Source organism: Scatophagus argus, chromosome 3, assembly GCF_020382885.2.
Source record: "Scatophagus argus isolate fScaArg1 chromosome 3, fScaArg1.pri, whole genome shotgun sequence".
NCBI classification, from domain to species: Eukaryota; Metazoa; Chordata; class Actinopteri; family Scatophagidae; genus Scatophagus; species Scatophagus argus.
The window spans coordinates 21,164,104-21,180,062 of record NC_058495.1 but is presented as its reverse complement, the minus strand read 5'-3'; the positions used below and the strand labels follow the sequence as shown (position 1 = coordinate 21,180,062).

General features: G+C 44.4%; 1 protein-coding gene across 2 annotated transcripts; it reads left to right on the top strand.

Moving 5' to 3' along the window:
- Positions 1–334: 334 nt before the first annotated feature.
- myh7ba (myosin, heavy chain 7B, cardiac muscle, beta a) lies at positions 335–15,904 on the top strand. 2 transcript variants are annotated; one of them, XM_046384643.1, is made up of 43 exons: positions 335–461; positions 759–920; positions 1,435–1,538; positions 1,665–1,808; positions 1,995–2,151; positions 2,238–2,265; positions 2,559–2,655; positions 3,200–3,223; positions 3,314–3,406; positions 3,520–3,583; positions 3,663–3,761; positions 3,837–3,940; positions 4,032–4,170; positions 4,259–4,377; positions 4,717–4,866; positions 5,095–5,265; positions 5,344–5,523; positions 5,623–5,755; positions 5,839–5,915; positions 6,257–6,344; positions 6,427–6,544; positions 6,636–6,759; positions 6,884–7,020; positions 9,729–9,984; positions 10,072–10,314; positions 10,479–10,655; positions 10,743–10,888; positions 10,970–11,060; positions 11,143–11,532; positions 11,631–11,757; positions 11,844–11,962; positions 12,092–12,288; positions 12,370–12,553; positions 12,749–12,914; positions 13,026–13,150; positions 13,260–13,375; positions 13,487–13,679; positions 13,807–14,010; positions 14,314–14,439; positions 14,666–14,836; positions 14,941–15,045; positions 15,144–15,239; positions 15,398–15,553. In XM_046384643.1, exons 2-43 carry the CDS (start codon positions 824–826, stop codon positions 15,551–15,553), a joined length of 5,835 nt encoding a protein of 1,944 aa, XP_046240599.1. In that variant the 5' UTR covers positions 335–461; positions 759–823. The 2 variants fall into 2 exon arrangements, with proteins under 2 accessions (XP_046240599.1, XP_046240596.1); XM_046384640.1 differs by lacking the exons at positions 335–461; positions 759–920; positions 1,435–1,538; positions 1,665–1,808; positions 2,559–2,655 and adding an exon at positions 15,783–15,904 and having other exon boundaries at positions 2,063–2,151; positions 15,398–15,532.
- Positions 15,905–15,959: the final 55 nt, after the last annotated feature.

The window sequence follows — 15,959 nt, the reverse complement described above, 5'->3', positions numbered from 1 at the left end:
TTTTCATTTTCTATGCATATAATTCAGTGGTTTACATGAGAACATTCTCTTAAATTTCCACGTTTTGTTTCTAGATGCGGCACAAAATCACCGTCCTGGCGGACGCAATGATGCACTGCCCTTCAAAATCCACAGAGTGAAAAAAATTCCACCCCCATACAGGGATGCTCCTAATGCAACTCTCTCCCACTCCCTCGCAGTGGTGTGTACAGTGCATAAAATAACTGGGATACAAAAATAGCCGGCTTGGGTTTAGCGCAATGACAAAAACGTAGCTTTCCTTTTGTGTCAATTGAGACAGGCGCTCAGCACCAATAGGCGTCAGAGGAGGTGGCATATGCTAATGAGTGACAAATGTCCACTGACCGTGACCTTGACAAACAGAGTATAAAGGAGGGCACATCTCACCAGGCTGTTATTTCGTTGTGGTCGTCCTCGGGTCAGTGGACACAACTTGTTTGGTAGGTCGTTTATTACGCATTTTACGCGCGGAGTGATTGCCCTTTGCAGCGTGCTGTAGAGTAACAAGTATACTCACAAAAGTGTAGTAATGCTGTTTACCTTCGCTGGCACGTGACACTTAACACAGTGTACGTGCCTTTAAGTTTGTTTTCTCATTTGGTGATAGTGGATCCGCTCCTCTTACCGCACAAGCAGTTTTCTGGCTTCATCAAAGGTGGAAGGCTGAAATAACAGGAACGACTGTAGCATATGAAAAACTACTTACTCTAACGTAAAGCTTTGTTTTGTTACCAAAGGAATTCCCCATCTCGTCTGTCACTGGTGCGTCCGGTTTCGGGGTCGCCGGCGAGGAGTTGCCACCATGTCGCGCTTTGACATGAAGGAGTTCGGGGAGGCTGCACCGTTTTTACGCAAATCTGAGCTGGAGCTGCTGGCGACGCACACCGTCGCTTTTGACGGTAGGCCTAATAAGGACAGTTCAAAATACGGAACCTTATAGGGCAAAACACATTTAATGTATTCATATCGAAAATTAATATAGTGCTGGTTTAATATTTAATTCGTATCTGCCTGTTAAACGAGGCTAAAAACTGAGCCGAGGGTGTGAGCTTCCCCTCAAGTCATTGCGGTTTTATTTGTTGTAGAGTGAAGTGTTGAAACACGGCAAATAGGTATGAAAAATATTACCTACTTTACGGTAATTCGTTCTCAAATTAAGAAGAAAAAAAATCACCTGAGTATTTTTGAAAGTTTGAAATGTTACAGCTTGTCGCTGTTTAATCGTAATCTTGTTTATTGAAAGTTTTGACTTCTACAGTAACTCACCTGTTGAGTATTTTCACCACACTAAGTTGCGCAATACTTGATTTTGTGCATTTCGTTAAACCTTTTTTTTTTCTCTGCCAAAATTTGTTTTACGGAGAGTTTTCCCACATCCTCCCACTCAGTGCACACACTCTGCTGTACTGTTAGGTAAGAAGCGCGCCTGGATCCCTGATGAAAAAGAGGCGTACGTTGAGATTGAGATCAAGGAGCTCAGCGGTGACAAAGTCATTGTTGAAACCAAAGATGGGAAGGTAAGCGATCACAATCCCTTTATATGAATGGAAATGAATGAAAAGCGTAACTATGAGGCAGCTCCTCCTCAACACACAGTCGGTCAGTGTTGCCTTCCTCATGTGTGCCTGCGTCCATCACTTCAGACTCTGACAGTGAAGGAGGGTGACATCCAGCAGATGAATCCTCCTAAGTATGACATGATTGAAGACATGGCCATGCTGACACACCTCAACGAGGCCTCTGTGCTGTACAACCTGCGCAGACGCTACTCTGCCTGGATGATCTATGTGAGTGCTCCATTATGGACTGATAGTGCTGAGCCTCTCCCATGTTTCTATGTTCCCTTAAGAGGCCATGATTAGTACCAGAGTTCGGCTGTAAGTCAACCTGTGAGTAGCAGAACTGGTCGTTTTGGCTTCAAGGTGACATATCATACAATGGGTTCATTTTGTGTCGCGTCCTTGTTTCCTCAGACCTACTCGGGGCTCTTCTGTGTCACGGTGAATCCATACAAATGGCTGCCCGTCTACACAGCCCCTGTGGTCGCCGCCTACAAAGGCAAACGCCGCTCTGAGGCGCCGCCGCACATCTACTCCATCGCAGACAATGCATATAATGACATGCTGCGCAGTGAGTGTTCCCATACACCAATATCCACTGATACCAAATGTAAACACACACACTCTTCATATGCTTTGTCATTTTCTCTCCCTCAGATCGTGAAAACCAGTCCATGCTCATCACGTAAGTATCAACCGCCTCGTATTCATGTATTTCTTGTCTTGTGTGAAGTCACATGTTAGAGCAGAAGCAGACAGCTTGTAAGTGTACGAGCAGCTTTAGACCATCAACACGGCAGCCTTAAAGATTTCACATTTTTTTGTTCCAGATTTTTTTTTTGGCTTTTACTCAAATAATTTTTTTTTCTCTTTTTCTTTCAGTTTTGTAACATGCAGTGTAATGACTTTGATTTACACTACCTCTACCAGTTTTTATCTGTTGTATGTACACTTTGTTATTTTTTCACACTCCTATAGCGGAGAATCCGGTGCTGGCAAAACTGTCAACACGAAACGTGTCATTCAGTATTTTGCCATTGTGGCAGCTCTTGGAGACGCACCTGCCAAAAAAGGAGTAAGGCTGATGTGGCAACTCGTATTTTTGTTTCCCAGCTTTTTTTTTATTATTATTTTCTTCATTTTTTTTTTGGTCCCAGGAATCCTTCAGTGTATTCCCTTTTCTCCATTCATTTTCCTCACTGTCAAAATGGTGAATGTGAGACCTGACAGCATTCATGTCCTCACCCTCATGTGTTGTGTCGCCCTTTCCAGCCACGTTACTCTGCTTTCTTATTGATTTTTTTAAAACTATTTTTTCTTTTCTCCTTTCCATGCCTTCTTTTTGCTCCAGATTTTCCATTATGTTTCCCTTTGCTTTGGGTTTTGCTTTTGACTTTTCTGTGGTGTTTTATGTTCATTTTTCCTACCTTTTTCTCCCCTGCGTCTGCCACACTTCATCATATAAAACAAAGTGGCCATTGGTTTTAACCACAGCTTTAACAATCAGTATCTAATTTTCCAGTTGGTTATGATGTTCCCCTTTGGTTGTGGAAGCATTACTCAATCGTGTTTTAAACAATATGACACTCACATGCTTTTTCATTTTTTTTCTTTTGCAGCAAGGTCCTGCCACTAAAACAGGGGTGAGTTTAAGCTGCAAAAAAAATAAAATAAATAAATAAAATAAAAGCTAATGTGGCCTGGTAGCCTAACATTTTACTTTTCTCTCCCAGGGGACTCTGGAGGATCAGATTATTGAAGCGAACCCTGCCATGGAGGCGTTTGGTAATGCCAAAACGCTAAGGAATGACAACTCATCCCGTTTTGTGAGTACTTGTAGATGGTTTATTGTATATACATTCACACAAGTTTGATATTGATGATATTTGTTGGTCGATTCCTGGAGTGTTTCATAGATAATGTGTGCCTTTCTCCACAGGGCAAGTTCATCAGGATCCACTTTGGACCTACGGGCAAACTGGCCTCGGCTGATATCGACATATGTGAGTTAAGAGTCAAACGTTGCTTTCTTCTTGTTTTTCTCTTATTGTTTCGTGTCTTACTTTTCTTTCTGTCCTTCAGATCTTCTGGAAAAATCCAGGGTGATATTTCAGCAGCCCGGTGAGAGGAGCTACCACATCTACTACCAGATCATGTCGCAGAAGAAACCAGAACTGTTAGGTTAGTCACTTTGGCTACTTTGGGTATTTTCTTAACGCAGGACTGTGACGTGACCCTGCAAACTCTTTGTTTCAGACATGCTGCTGGTGTCCTCCAACCCGTACGACTACCACTTCTGCTCCCAGGGCGTGACCACCGTGGAGAACTTGGATGACGGACAGGAGCTGATGGCCACTGATGTAAGAGCTTTTTTATTCAGCTGCATTTTAACAAAGCCCACTGAGAAGATTTGTGACTTTTCTGTGATGACTTTTCTTGATTTCCTTACAGCGTGCCATGGACATCCTCGGCTTCCTTCCTGATGAGAAGTACGGCTGCTATAAAATAGTCGGAGCCATTATGCACTTTGGCAACATGAAATTCAAGCAAAAGCAGCGTGAGGAGCAAGCGGAGGCTGATGGCACTGAAAGTGAGAGCCAGTAAATGAAACATTTGGCACCAACACAAGCCTCTGATTTAAAAGCACGTTTGTGATCTTCCTGCTGTTTGGTCTCCAGGTGCAGACAAGGCCTCGTACCTGATGGGAGTCAGTTCAGCCGACCTCATCAAGGGCCTCCTCCACCCGAGGGTGAAGGTGGGGAACGAGTATGTGGTGAAGGGACAGAATGTCGAGCAGGTGAGGTGTTTTTGCTTCGTTATTTTAACAACATGAACAAGATCATTTTTCTGTAATACGAGGTGGAAAATGAGGTACAGCTGAACAGATCTGTGAATATATCAGAACTGCAGAACAAAAGAGGAAAATCAGTAGGTTCAGCTCCGTTCTGCTGGACGTCTAGTATGCTGATGATGGAAAACGTCTTAATCCTCAGTCGAGCCATACACTCTCTCACACACACACACACACACACTAGAAAATGGTATCTAAGCAACAGAGGGTCTCCATGTGAATGACAGCTGTATTTCTCCTGTGTGTGTGTGTGTGTGTGGGTGTATTTGTCCTTGGGTGTGGTAGGTTACATATGCGGTTGGTGCTCTGGCCAAAGCCACATATGACCGCATGTTTAAATGGCTCGTGGGGCGGATCAATCGGACGCTGTACACCTCACTGCCTCGCCAGTACTTCATAGGAGTCCTGGACATCGCAGGGTTTGAGATCTTTGAAGTAAGTTGATCCATACCGCAGTATTTTTTTGGAAAAACTAGTACCATCAAGCTGGTTTTCTGGTTCTATGCTCATATTATGGTTTAATATAAACAGATGCTCTGTTTGTGTCTCAACTTTTCTGATTGCGATGAATTATCTGTACTGCTTGATGAATCTCCGTAACGTGTTCTCCGTGCTGTTCACTTCTAATGCCTCCTCTGAACACCTGTTCCTCTTTCATTGCAGCTCAACAGCTTTGAGCAGCTGTGCATCAACTTCACAAATGAGAAACTGCAACAGTTTTTCAACCACCACATGTTCATCCTGGAGCAGGAGGAGTACAAGAAGGAGGGCATCGAATGGACCTTCATTGACTTTGGGCTGGACCTTCAAGCTTGCATTGATCTCATTGAAAAGGTAAAGCAAACTCTCCATGATGGATAAAGTGTCATCATAAATGAGCCACATTGGACTAAGGCTCTGCTCTTTCTCCAGCCGATGGGCATCATGTCCATCCTTGAGGAGGAGTGCATGTTCCCAAAGGCCACAGACAACAGTTTTAAAGCCAAACTGTATGATAATCACATCGGCAAGTCACCTAATTTCCAAAAGCCACGGCCAGACAAGAAGCGCAAGTACGAGGCCCATTTTGAGCTGGTGCACTATGCTGGGGTGGTAAGTGCGTTCTGACTAAATCCCTGAGACGGTCTTACTGTATTAATTATTACATGCAGAATTAAATAACTTCTATGTATCTGCTGTTTTTTGTTATAGGTACCATATAATATTATAGGCTGGCTGGACAAAAACAAAGACCCGCTGAACGAGACAGTGGTGGCGTGTTTCCAGAAGTCCTCCAACAAGCTGCTCGCTTCTCTCTATGAGAATTATGTCAGCTCAGACTCAGGTACAGTGAAAACAACTACAGCACAGCATAAAGGGGACACCTCGAGGAGGTCCAGTTAATCACCCCATTTCATTCCCTCACAGCATCTGACCCCAAGACTGGCTTCAAGGAAAAGAGGAAGAAGGCAGCCTCTTTCCAGACTGTGTCTCAGCTTCATAAGGTGAGATTCACACCTCAGGGTAGAACTGCCCTTTGCTGATGGAGGTGAATGTAGACAGAGGTTATTCCAGTGTTTTGTGAGAAATTGAAGGCATCACTGGAGAGCTGGGATGGAGGCAGTTAAGACTTGCAGTGATGTTTAGGGCAATGATCACATGAACATCACTTTAAGTCTGTGCTGGCTCCTCTCCCCCTTTACATCAAGGATTTCATGTGTGAGGAACACAAAGTCCATGAAGAGTTTGTTGTTTCTTTATTTATTTATTTTTGCACAGACTTATGTTTTGATAGGAAAAATTGTACTCATTTAATTTGATTTGCGGTGTTTCTTCTTCCCTGCAGGAAAATCTGAATAAGCTGATGACCAACCTCCGCAGCACCCAGCCTCACTTTGTTCGCTGCATCATCCCTAACGAGACCAAGACTCCAGGTAACACACCGCACAAACATCACATCTCACTGGTTGCTAAACAAATGGGAACAAACTCATGTTTGAAATCTATTCTGTGTAGGGATCATGGATCCATTCTTGGTGCTGCACCAGCTGCGCTGTAATGGTGTGCTAGAAGGCATAAGGATCTGCAGAAAGGGATTTCCCAACCGCATCCTCTACGCTGAATTCAAACAGCGGTACAGATCACGTTCCGACCACTCTTTGGATATTGTGGCACTGACTTTGAATCAAAGTGATTCAGTTCATTTGTTTTATTAATTTTTGCAGCTACCGAATCCTGAACCCCCATGCTATTCCAGATGATAAGTTTGTGGACAGCAGAAAAGCTGCAGAGAAGCTCTTGGCCTCGCTGGATATCGACCACAACCAGTATAGATTTGGACACACAAAGGTAAGCTTGGTCTGAAGCTTGGTGTCATGTGATAACAAATGTTAAAAAATCTTCCCGGAATCTTAAATGATGATTGGTTTTTGGTAAGGTGTGAAGTGATTGTTTCGTTTTACTTGTCATGTAGGTGTTCTTCAAGGCAGGCCTGCTGGGTCACCTCGAGGAGCTGAGGGACGAACGCTTAGCCAAAGTCCTGACGTTGCTGCAGGCAGCCGCTCGTGGCAAAATCATGAGGACGGAGCTGCAGAAGATGATGGAAAGGAGGTAAAAAAGACAAAATCACTTTTTTATGAACCGAATGACTACAGAATATGTTCATAGGCACATGAAAGTCTTTGAACTTAGTACTTCACAGGAAGGTGAAGACATGAGTACAAAAAGACCTTCCCCAGCTGCTTCTCTAAACAGGTTCAATAGCAACATGATCAGCCGTGAGCCTTTCAGCTTGTGATACACTATACCTTAGTGTTCACTCCCTCGCTCTAGTATGTGTGGCATGCAAGGGCAGTGTTATCGGCGTGCGTGAGGCGTGTGCTTGCCCTTGTATGGTTACCAAGCATGTGTGTGGCCCTACCGTTAATAAGGGCTCCATCCCTCCCTCGCACACACCCTTCTCGCAGGTCTGCGTCCATTCTCTCCCTCCGCTCTCTCTAAATTAAACAATGCTGACGGTGTCCTCAGAGCCAGGTGGCGACATGTGTCAAGTGGCAGCTGCTCGGGCCCTCCCTAAAAATACAACCGCCGACCCCCTCCGTGCCTGATGGCCCCTGGCCCCTTTTGTCCGCGGCGCCTGTACTTCTAAGTGAGTGCATTGGTGGGATATGTGGCGGGTGACAGAGGATTTAAGTCGGTCCGTTGGACAGAGGGCTTTAGTTTCTAAATAAACACAGACGCTCACCTTTGAGAGGCACCCAGCATGGAGTCATGTCAAAAATGCCATCAGCTCCCCCCACCCACTCCCACTCGTTCACCTCCCACCCCGGCGTGTGCTCAAACTCACCCTCTAAACACTGACAGGAAGTCCTTGACCAATCTGCGCTGGGTCCATATTTAGGGCTGTGAGACGCCATTATACTGAGACTAAATCAATCTTGTAACCCTGTTTGGTCGCAGTCATGAAACATCAAAAGCAGGTGTTTGATTTCATGTTGCATCCCTCGGTGTATGATTAGATACAAGGGAGTGCATAGTTGCAGGGTTAGTGCCAAAAATTAAGCACCAAGGAGAAGTAACTAAATAAAGAGACGGGGAACTCCCAGATAAATCTTTTTGACCTTCTTGTCTTCACTTGATCTGAACTTCACTTCTACTGCCTTCAAAGCACCATAAGCTTTTGTGTGTGATGCACCCCAACAGCCATGTCAGAGGAGCTCAAGTACTTAAACCACTGATGTCCCAGATGTGTTCATTTGTATTTTAACTCTTTATCAACTTAATGAAAGATTTTTCATGCAATTGAACTGTCGATGTTTAAGTGGCTTTCGTCAAGTTTGCACAGCTAGTGATGGAAAATAGTTGCCCTCTGGAGGTTTAGTTTAGTTATTTGAATAATTCAGATGTTTATCAATTACCTTTTACCCCACCCTTTATCCAACACTCTCAGTAAACTATCTGAGACATGTATTTAATTCTTTTAGCCATTGTCAACTATTTTTCCACTACTTCTACCTAGTGCTGAACAATTAATCGAAATATTGTTGAAATCGTAGTATGGCCTGTCTACTTTTTGGCAAATGAATTACACTCAAAATATGAATGTAGGGAGGTGGACAGAGAGTCTGCAGCCGTGACTATACAAAAGTGCACAAAAAGAACAATTACACAATGAACAGTGAAAAGGCAACCAGATGAACTGATAAACAAAAGATCCAGAAGGCCTACAATATGTGCTGGATTATTTCCACAATATTATCATGAGATTTATTAACATGATATCAATATTTCAATTATCACGTCATCATGAAGACCCGTACATCACAATGTCATGCCTGGGTTTTTGTTATGCTTTGTCTTTTGATTTCTGTCCATGTGCCATGTTCCATGTTTGTCTCCCATGTGTTTTTTCATGTTTTAAGTTCAGGTCACGTTTCTTGTGTTTCCATGTTTTATGTTTGAGTCCATGTGTCATGTTCCATGTGTGTCTTGTGCTTCCATGTATTATGTTAAAGGTTTTTGTCATGTCCTGTTTTATTTTGAAAGGGTCTCTTCCCCTGTGTGCCCTGTTTTCATGTAGCTTTGCTTTGGTTTTCCTGATTGCTTTCTCCCTCCTGATGTGTGTCACCTGTGTCTCCTTGTGATGTCTATTTAGTCCTTGTCTTCCCAGCCTTTGTCAGTGCGTCTGTGTTTTTCACCCATGTCAAGCCAGGAACTTTTGTTAGTTTTGCCTTGCCTTGCCATGCCATGCCATGCCATGCCTTGTTTTTGCCAGGAGTTTAACCACAGTAATTCACAGATCCTAGGACACAGTAAGTGTGTGGTTTTTTTTAGTTGGGTTTTGTTATCTAAAAATAAAGACTTTTTGCTCGGACCTCTGCCTGCCTGCCTGCTCCTTAGACTCTGCATCGGGGTTCAGTATATTTCTGCATCAGTGACGCCATCCTATCCTGACACACAACACCTCGACTCCAAATGTGAGGGAACATTCTTGTTTGGCACAGACTCCAGCAAAAATCACACCATCATCATCATCATCCTCACTTGTTATGTCATCACTTACTTATGTTTTCGGGTAAAAATAAAATGCAAAAATTTCTACTAAAATAGTAACTCAAACTGCAGCATTCAGGTGCTTCAGCTGACTCAGGGTGTAGATATACATTCATCAATCAAATCATAATTCTTTAAACACACCCCTTGGCAACCGCAGAAATGCATCTTTGGGGATAAACATATCTGATTGGGACGACAAGAAAATTTTTTAGTTCTAAAAAAATCCTCTGCCATTTCTTTCTTTCATTTTGTGCTGTTTTCAGGGAGGCTCTGATGATCATCCAGTGGAACATCCGGGCTTTTAACGCTGTCAAGCACTGGCCCTGGATGAAACTCTTCTTCAAAATCAAGCCTCTACTGAGGAGCGCCACCACTGAGAAGGAGCTTGCCTCTCTGAAGGAGGAGCTGGCAAAGCTGAAGGAGGCTCTAGAGAAATCTGAGGTCAAGCGCAAAGAGCTGGAGGAGAGGCAGGTCAGCCTGATCCAAGAGAAGAATGACCTCTCTCTACAACTGCAGGCAGTAAGTGGCACTCATCACTGTGGCACAGATACTGTAGTAGTGTGAGAATACACTCAGCACATACTCTGTTTCTCCTGTTTCCCACAGGAGCAGGACAATCTAGCAGATGCAGAGGACCGCTGTGACCTGCTCATCAAAACTAAGATCCAGCTGGAGGCCAAAGTAAAAGAAATCATGGAGAGGCTGGAGGATGAGGAGGAGATGAGCTCTAATGTGCTCGCCAAGAAGCGCAAGCTGGAGGACGAGTGCGCTGAGCTGAAGAAAGACATTGATGATCTGGAGATCACTCTGGCTAAAGTGGAAAAAGAGAAACACGCCACTGAGAACAAGGTTAGGAAAACAGAAAAGAGCTGCCTCCAGAGGGCACTAAGAGGCCACATACAGAGCCACAGCACATTCAATGGACTGTGTATACAGGGAGGAAAATAAAAATAAATGTCTTCTGGATTTCTCATTTTAAAAGTTCCAGATATATTTCTTCCTCTGGCTTGCAGGTGAAGAACCTGATTGAGGAAATGGCAGCTCTGGATGAAACTATACTGAAGTTGACCAAAGAGAAGAAGGCTCTCCAGGAGGCTCACCAGCAGACTCTGGATGACCTGCAGGCAGAGGAAGACAAAGTCAACACACTGACCAAAGCCAAGGCAAAGCTGGAACAACAAGTAGATGATGTGAGTTTATCGCCTAAAAAAAGCAAACAAAAAAAATATCATATACATAACGTGGAACATTTTTCAACCTTCCTACTGTGTAAACAGCTGGAGGGCTCGCTGGAACAAGAGAAGAAGTTGCGTATGGACCTGGAACGGGTCAAACGCAAGCTGGAAGGAGATCTGAAACTCTCCTTGGAGTCTGTTATGGACTTGGAGAATGACAAGCAGCAACTTGAAGAGAAGCTGAAAAAGTAAGAGTTGTCATATATTCACGGGAAAACCATATCTTCATATCATTAAGTAATGATTAACTGCCAAATATTTTCTACCAGGAAAGACTTTGAAATGAATGAGATGAGCTCACGGGTTGAAGATGAACAAGCCTTGGTCAATCAGCTCCAGAAGAAGATAAAGGAACTGCAGGTGGAAACTAGTCTCTTAACCACTAATAGAGCAGATATGAAAGATTCCTTTGGCAACATAACTGACCACTGCTTTTCTCCAGGCTCGTACAGAGGAGCTGGAGGAGGAACTGGAAGCTGACCGGGCTTCCAGGGCCAAAGTGGAGAAGCAGCGTGGTGATGTGGCTCGTGAGCTGGAAGAGCTGAGTGAGCGCCTGGAAGAGGCTGGTGGTGCCACCTCAGCCCAGATTGAGATGAACAAGAAAAGAGAGGCAGATTTTCTGAAGCTGCGGCGAGACCTGGAGGAAGCCATGTTGCACCACGAGGCCACAACGGCAGCCTTGCGGAAGAAGCATGCTGATAGTGTCGCGGAGCTGAGCGAGCAGATCGACAGCCTGCAGAGAGTCAAGCAGAAGCTGGAGAAGGAGAAAAATGAGGCCAAGATGGAGGCTGATGATTTGGCCTCTACTGTGGAACAGCTCTCCAAGAGCAAGGTAGATGGAAAAAAAGATGCTAAACATAATTTAAAATAGTAAAAGACAAAACTATGTCAAAACATCAAAAAGCTAAAATTTTCATCTCCTGTCTGCAGGCTTCTTCAGAGAAGACGTGCCGTCTGTATGAAGACCAAATGAATGAGGCTAAAGCCAGGGCTGACGAGCTCCAGAGGCAGCTCAGTGAAACCAACACCCAAAAGGCCCGTGCTCAGGCGGAGAGCGGTAAGGAACTTGCATTATATCGTGAAAACTCACAGATTTCACAGACCAGTTAGCAACATAGATATCTGTTTCTCCTCCTCATGTAGGTGAGCTAAGCAGGAAGCTTGAGGAGCGGGAAGCCATGGTCTCCCAGCTCCAGCGTGCCAAGAACTCCTTCAGCCAGAATGTCGAGGAGCTCAAGAAACAGCTGGAGGAAGAGAATAAGGTCAGCTCCTTATCACTGCATCAGTCAGTAGCTGGTAGTTACAAAACTGGTAGCTACATCTGCAGAAATTCATCATCCAGTTTTGCTAATTGTCATCAACTCTATGTCATCATGATTGGTCTCTTATAGGCTAAGAATGCTTTGGCCCATGCACTGCAGTCATCTCGACATGACTGTGATCTCCTGAGAGAGCAGTATGAAGAGGAGCAGGAGGCCAAGGCTGAACTGCAGAGAGCTCTGTCCAAGGCCAATGCCGAAGTGGCTCAGTGGAGGACAAAGTATGAAACTGATGCCATCCAGAGGACCGAGGAGCTGGAGGAAGCCAAGTGAGTGAAATGCATCTTTGACTTTAGAATCACAATGATTGTTTGAATGCACGAGTGCCAAATGTTTTCGTTTCTCATTAGAAAGAAGCTGGTGACACGTCTGCAGGAGGCTGAAGAAAGTGTGGAGACTTCCAATGCCAAGTGTTCCTCCCTGGAGAAGACTAAACATCGGCTGCAGACGGAGATCGAGGACCTGGTCATTGATCTGGAACGCGCCAATGCTGCAGCAGCTGTCCTGGACAAGAAGCAACGCAACTTTGACAAGGTATTTGCTGACGGCAGCAGTTGCAAAGGATTGCTTGCGCAGTCTTCAAAGGAAACCAGTCTGAGGATTGGATGATTGAGAATTTTTTTGTCTATCTGTCTTCACCTGATGGCTTGGTATGATCGGGTTCTGTAAATTCATGACTTATGCTCCAGTGCAAAAATTAAAAAAAATAAAAACAATGTTTTCATCCAGGTGCTGGCTGAGTGGAAACAGAAGTATGAAGAGTGCCAGTCAGAGCTGGAGACCTCTCAAAAAGAGTCTCGTGGCCTGAGCACTGAGCTCTTCAAACTGAAGAATTCCTATGAGGAGAGCCTGGATCATCTGGAGACCATGAAGAGGGAGAACAAGAACCTCCAAGGTACCTGTACACTTCATAAATATTCAGGTGGAAGGTTGCATTAAAACGGAGTATTAGTTTTACACTGACTTTACACTGATATTATAAACATTTTTTCTGCTGCTCCACCAGAGGAGATCGTTGACCTGTCGGATCAAATCAGTCAGGGTGGAAAAACCATCCATGAGCTTGAGAAAATCAAGAAGGGTCTGGACGTAGAGAAAAGCGAGATTCAAGCTGCCTTGGAGGAAGCTGAAGTAAGCAGTTTGATGAGTTCTCTCACTTCCTCCTTCTTGTGGTTTTGGATATTTTTGACAGAGGTGATCTATGGGATAATTTCAAGCATTAAATGTCCACCTGTCTCAGGGCACTCTGGAGCATGAAGAAAGCAAAACTCTCCGCATCCAGCTGGAGCTTAATCAGATCAAGGCTGATGTTGACAGGAAGCTGGCAGAGAAGGATGAGGAAATTGACAGTCTTCGGTAAGATTCACTGACTGACTGACTTGTGTCTTAATTTAGAGAAGATATTCAGAGAAGTGATTCTCATCAACTACTCCATATAAATTGCTTCTTCGCCCTTTCTCCTTCAAGCCGCAACCACCAGAGAACGCTGGAATCCATGCAGGCTACCTTGGATGCCGAGACCAAGTCTCGCAACGAGGCAGTGCGCCTGAGGAAGAAGATGGAGGGTGACCTGAATGAGATAGAGGTGCAGCTGAACCATGCCAACAGGCAGGCCTCAGAGTCACAGAAACTCCTGAGAAACCTGCAGGTTCAGCTCAAGGTGTGTCCGTCTAGCAGCCAGTCGATGAACTTAACCCAATGCATCAGATTCATTAGTACATGGAACAAATTCAGTTGTCAGCATGTTAAATAAAATTGTTTTGCTTGTACATGATCTGTAACCCCAGGACATTCAGCTGGAGCTCGATGAGACTATTCATCAGAATGAGGAGCTGAAGGAGCAGATGGCGGTGATAGAGCGCCGCAACAACCTGCTGGCTGCTGAGGTGGAGGAGCTCAGGGAGCTGCTGGAGCAGAATGACCGTGCACGCAAGCTAGCTGAGCATGAGCTGGTCGAGGCCACCGAGAGAGTCAACCTATTGCACTCTCAGGTAGGAAGGTGTATTTAAAACCACCCTAAATATGTGTGGTCACTTGTTGTCAGTAGACAGGTGTGACAGGGCATGTTGTTTTCAAAACCAGCTCGTCTTTGTGGTTGTTTGTTGAAAATACTGTATTCTGAAAAGTCTTTCTAGGCCATTTGATAATCTAGCTCCTCTGGTTATTGGGTGTATGTTTGGTTCCATTGAATTCCACCTTGTGGTTACCAGTTTTAGGAACGATAGAAACCATATTATAAACAAGATAACACACACATTTTAATCCATAGAGGATTCTTTACTCTTTTGCTCCAGAACACTGGACTGATCAACCAGAAGAAGAAGCTGGAGAGTGACCTGTCCATGCTGTCAAATGAGGTGGATGATGCTTTGCAGGAGTGTCGCAATGCAGAGGAGAAGGCCAAAAAGGCAATCACTGATGTAAGATCTTAGATAAACTAAATAAATAAAATATAAACCTCATGATATATGACATTTCACTTCACTGTGTTGTCTGTAATCAGATCTCTGATGCGACCGACGTCTAACGTCTTACATGCATTTCAATGTCAGCTCTGCCAGAGTCCTGGTGATGTTGCTGCTGTTGGTTCCAGTTCAGTTAGAGATTACTTAATGTCAATTTAACACTGACCTTCTGAATTTGTAGGCCGCCATGATGGCAGAGGAGCTGAAGAAGGAGCAGGACACCAGCGCACATCTGGAGAGGATGAAGAAGAACATGGAGCAGACCATAAAGGATCTGCAGATGCGTCTGGACGAGGCTGAGCAGATTGCCCTCAAGGGTGGCAAGAAGCAGGTCCAGAAGCTGGAGGCCAGGGTGAGAGACAAGACAAATGAAATCCTTATGTAGTCACTGCCCCCCCCGATAATCCTTGAAATGGGTAATGAGTGGACTGGTCATTTTCTGATTTTTACTGGTAGGTCAAAGAACTAGAAAATGAACTGGAATCTGAACAAAAGAAGAGCCAGGAGTATCAGAAGGGAATACGCAAGTATGAAAGGAGAATCAAAGAGCTCTCCTACCAGGTAAAACACCAGTCTGTTTGCACATATAGCCTGTTTTTTTTTTATTTCCATTTTACAACTTGAAAGTAGGGTAAGAGCTCCCTGTGCTTGTTGTGCAGGCTGAGGAAGACAAAAAGAACCTGGCCCGGCTGCAGGACCTCATCGACAAGCTGCAGGTCAAAGTCAAGAGCTACAAGAGACAGAGTGAAGAAGCGGTGAGTCCGCTATCAGGGGTTTGGTGCTATTATACTTCAATAAGTGATCATCTCAACCAACATTAACCATAGATAAAGCAGTTTCGGTTGAAAAATAACTGATGAGTGCTCATTCTGTCACTGTACACTAAGTTGTTTTCTCTGTTCACTCTTTTCAGGAGGAGCAGGTGAACTCCAACCTGTCAAAGTACAGGAAGCTCCAGCATGAGCTCAATGATGCAGAGGAGAGGGCTGACATGGCTGAAACGCAGGTCAACAAGCTCCGAGCTCGCACCCGGGACCAAGGCAGCAAGGTTAGTATACTAAACACGTAACATATTTCATATTACAGTATGCTGCTGAATTGAATGACCTTTGGAAGTATTTCTCAATATTAGCCAGCAGGCTTCATAACAAGAACTAATCTTAGAAGAGACTGGATGTAATCCTCTGTTGAGGATGACCTCACATAGCCCTCTCATGTGATCTCTCGCGTGGTCATGAGTAACTCTATGACACTGTGTATGTGGTTGCTAATAAACATCCCTGTCTTGTGTATTTCAGCTTGCTGAGTGATGCGGTGAGGGCTGAACGCTGTGGCCACTAAACATACCACAGCCGGCCAGCTGCAACAGCTGTGCTCGACTGTAAGGGTGCATCCAAATAAAGACCTTTAAACCTTTGAATATGACTCTCTCTTTTTCCAGTGTGAATGTGTGATAAATATAGAAATGCCACAAG

What these genes read in the sequence shown, in the direction of transcription:
- myh7ba (XM_046384643.1), top strand. Translation starts at nt 824, where the DNA reads ATGTCGCGCTTTGACATGAAGGAGTTCGGGGAGGCTGCACCGTTTTTA. An exon ending in GAGGAGCTGGAGGAAGCCAA is followed by an intron (nt 12,289 to 12,369) that starts GTGAGTGAAATG and finishes GTTTCTCATTAG; the next exon opens with AAAGAAGCTGGTGACACGTC. An exon ending in AGAGACAGAGTGAAGAAGCG is followed by an intron (nt 15,240 to 15,397) that starts GTGAGTCCGCTA and finishes CACTCTTTTCAG; the next exon opens with GAGGAGCAGGTGAACTCCAA.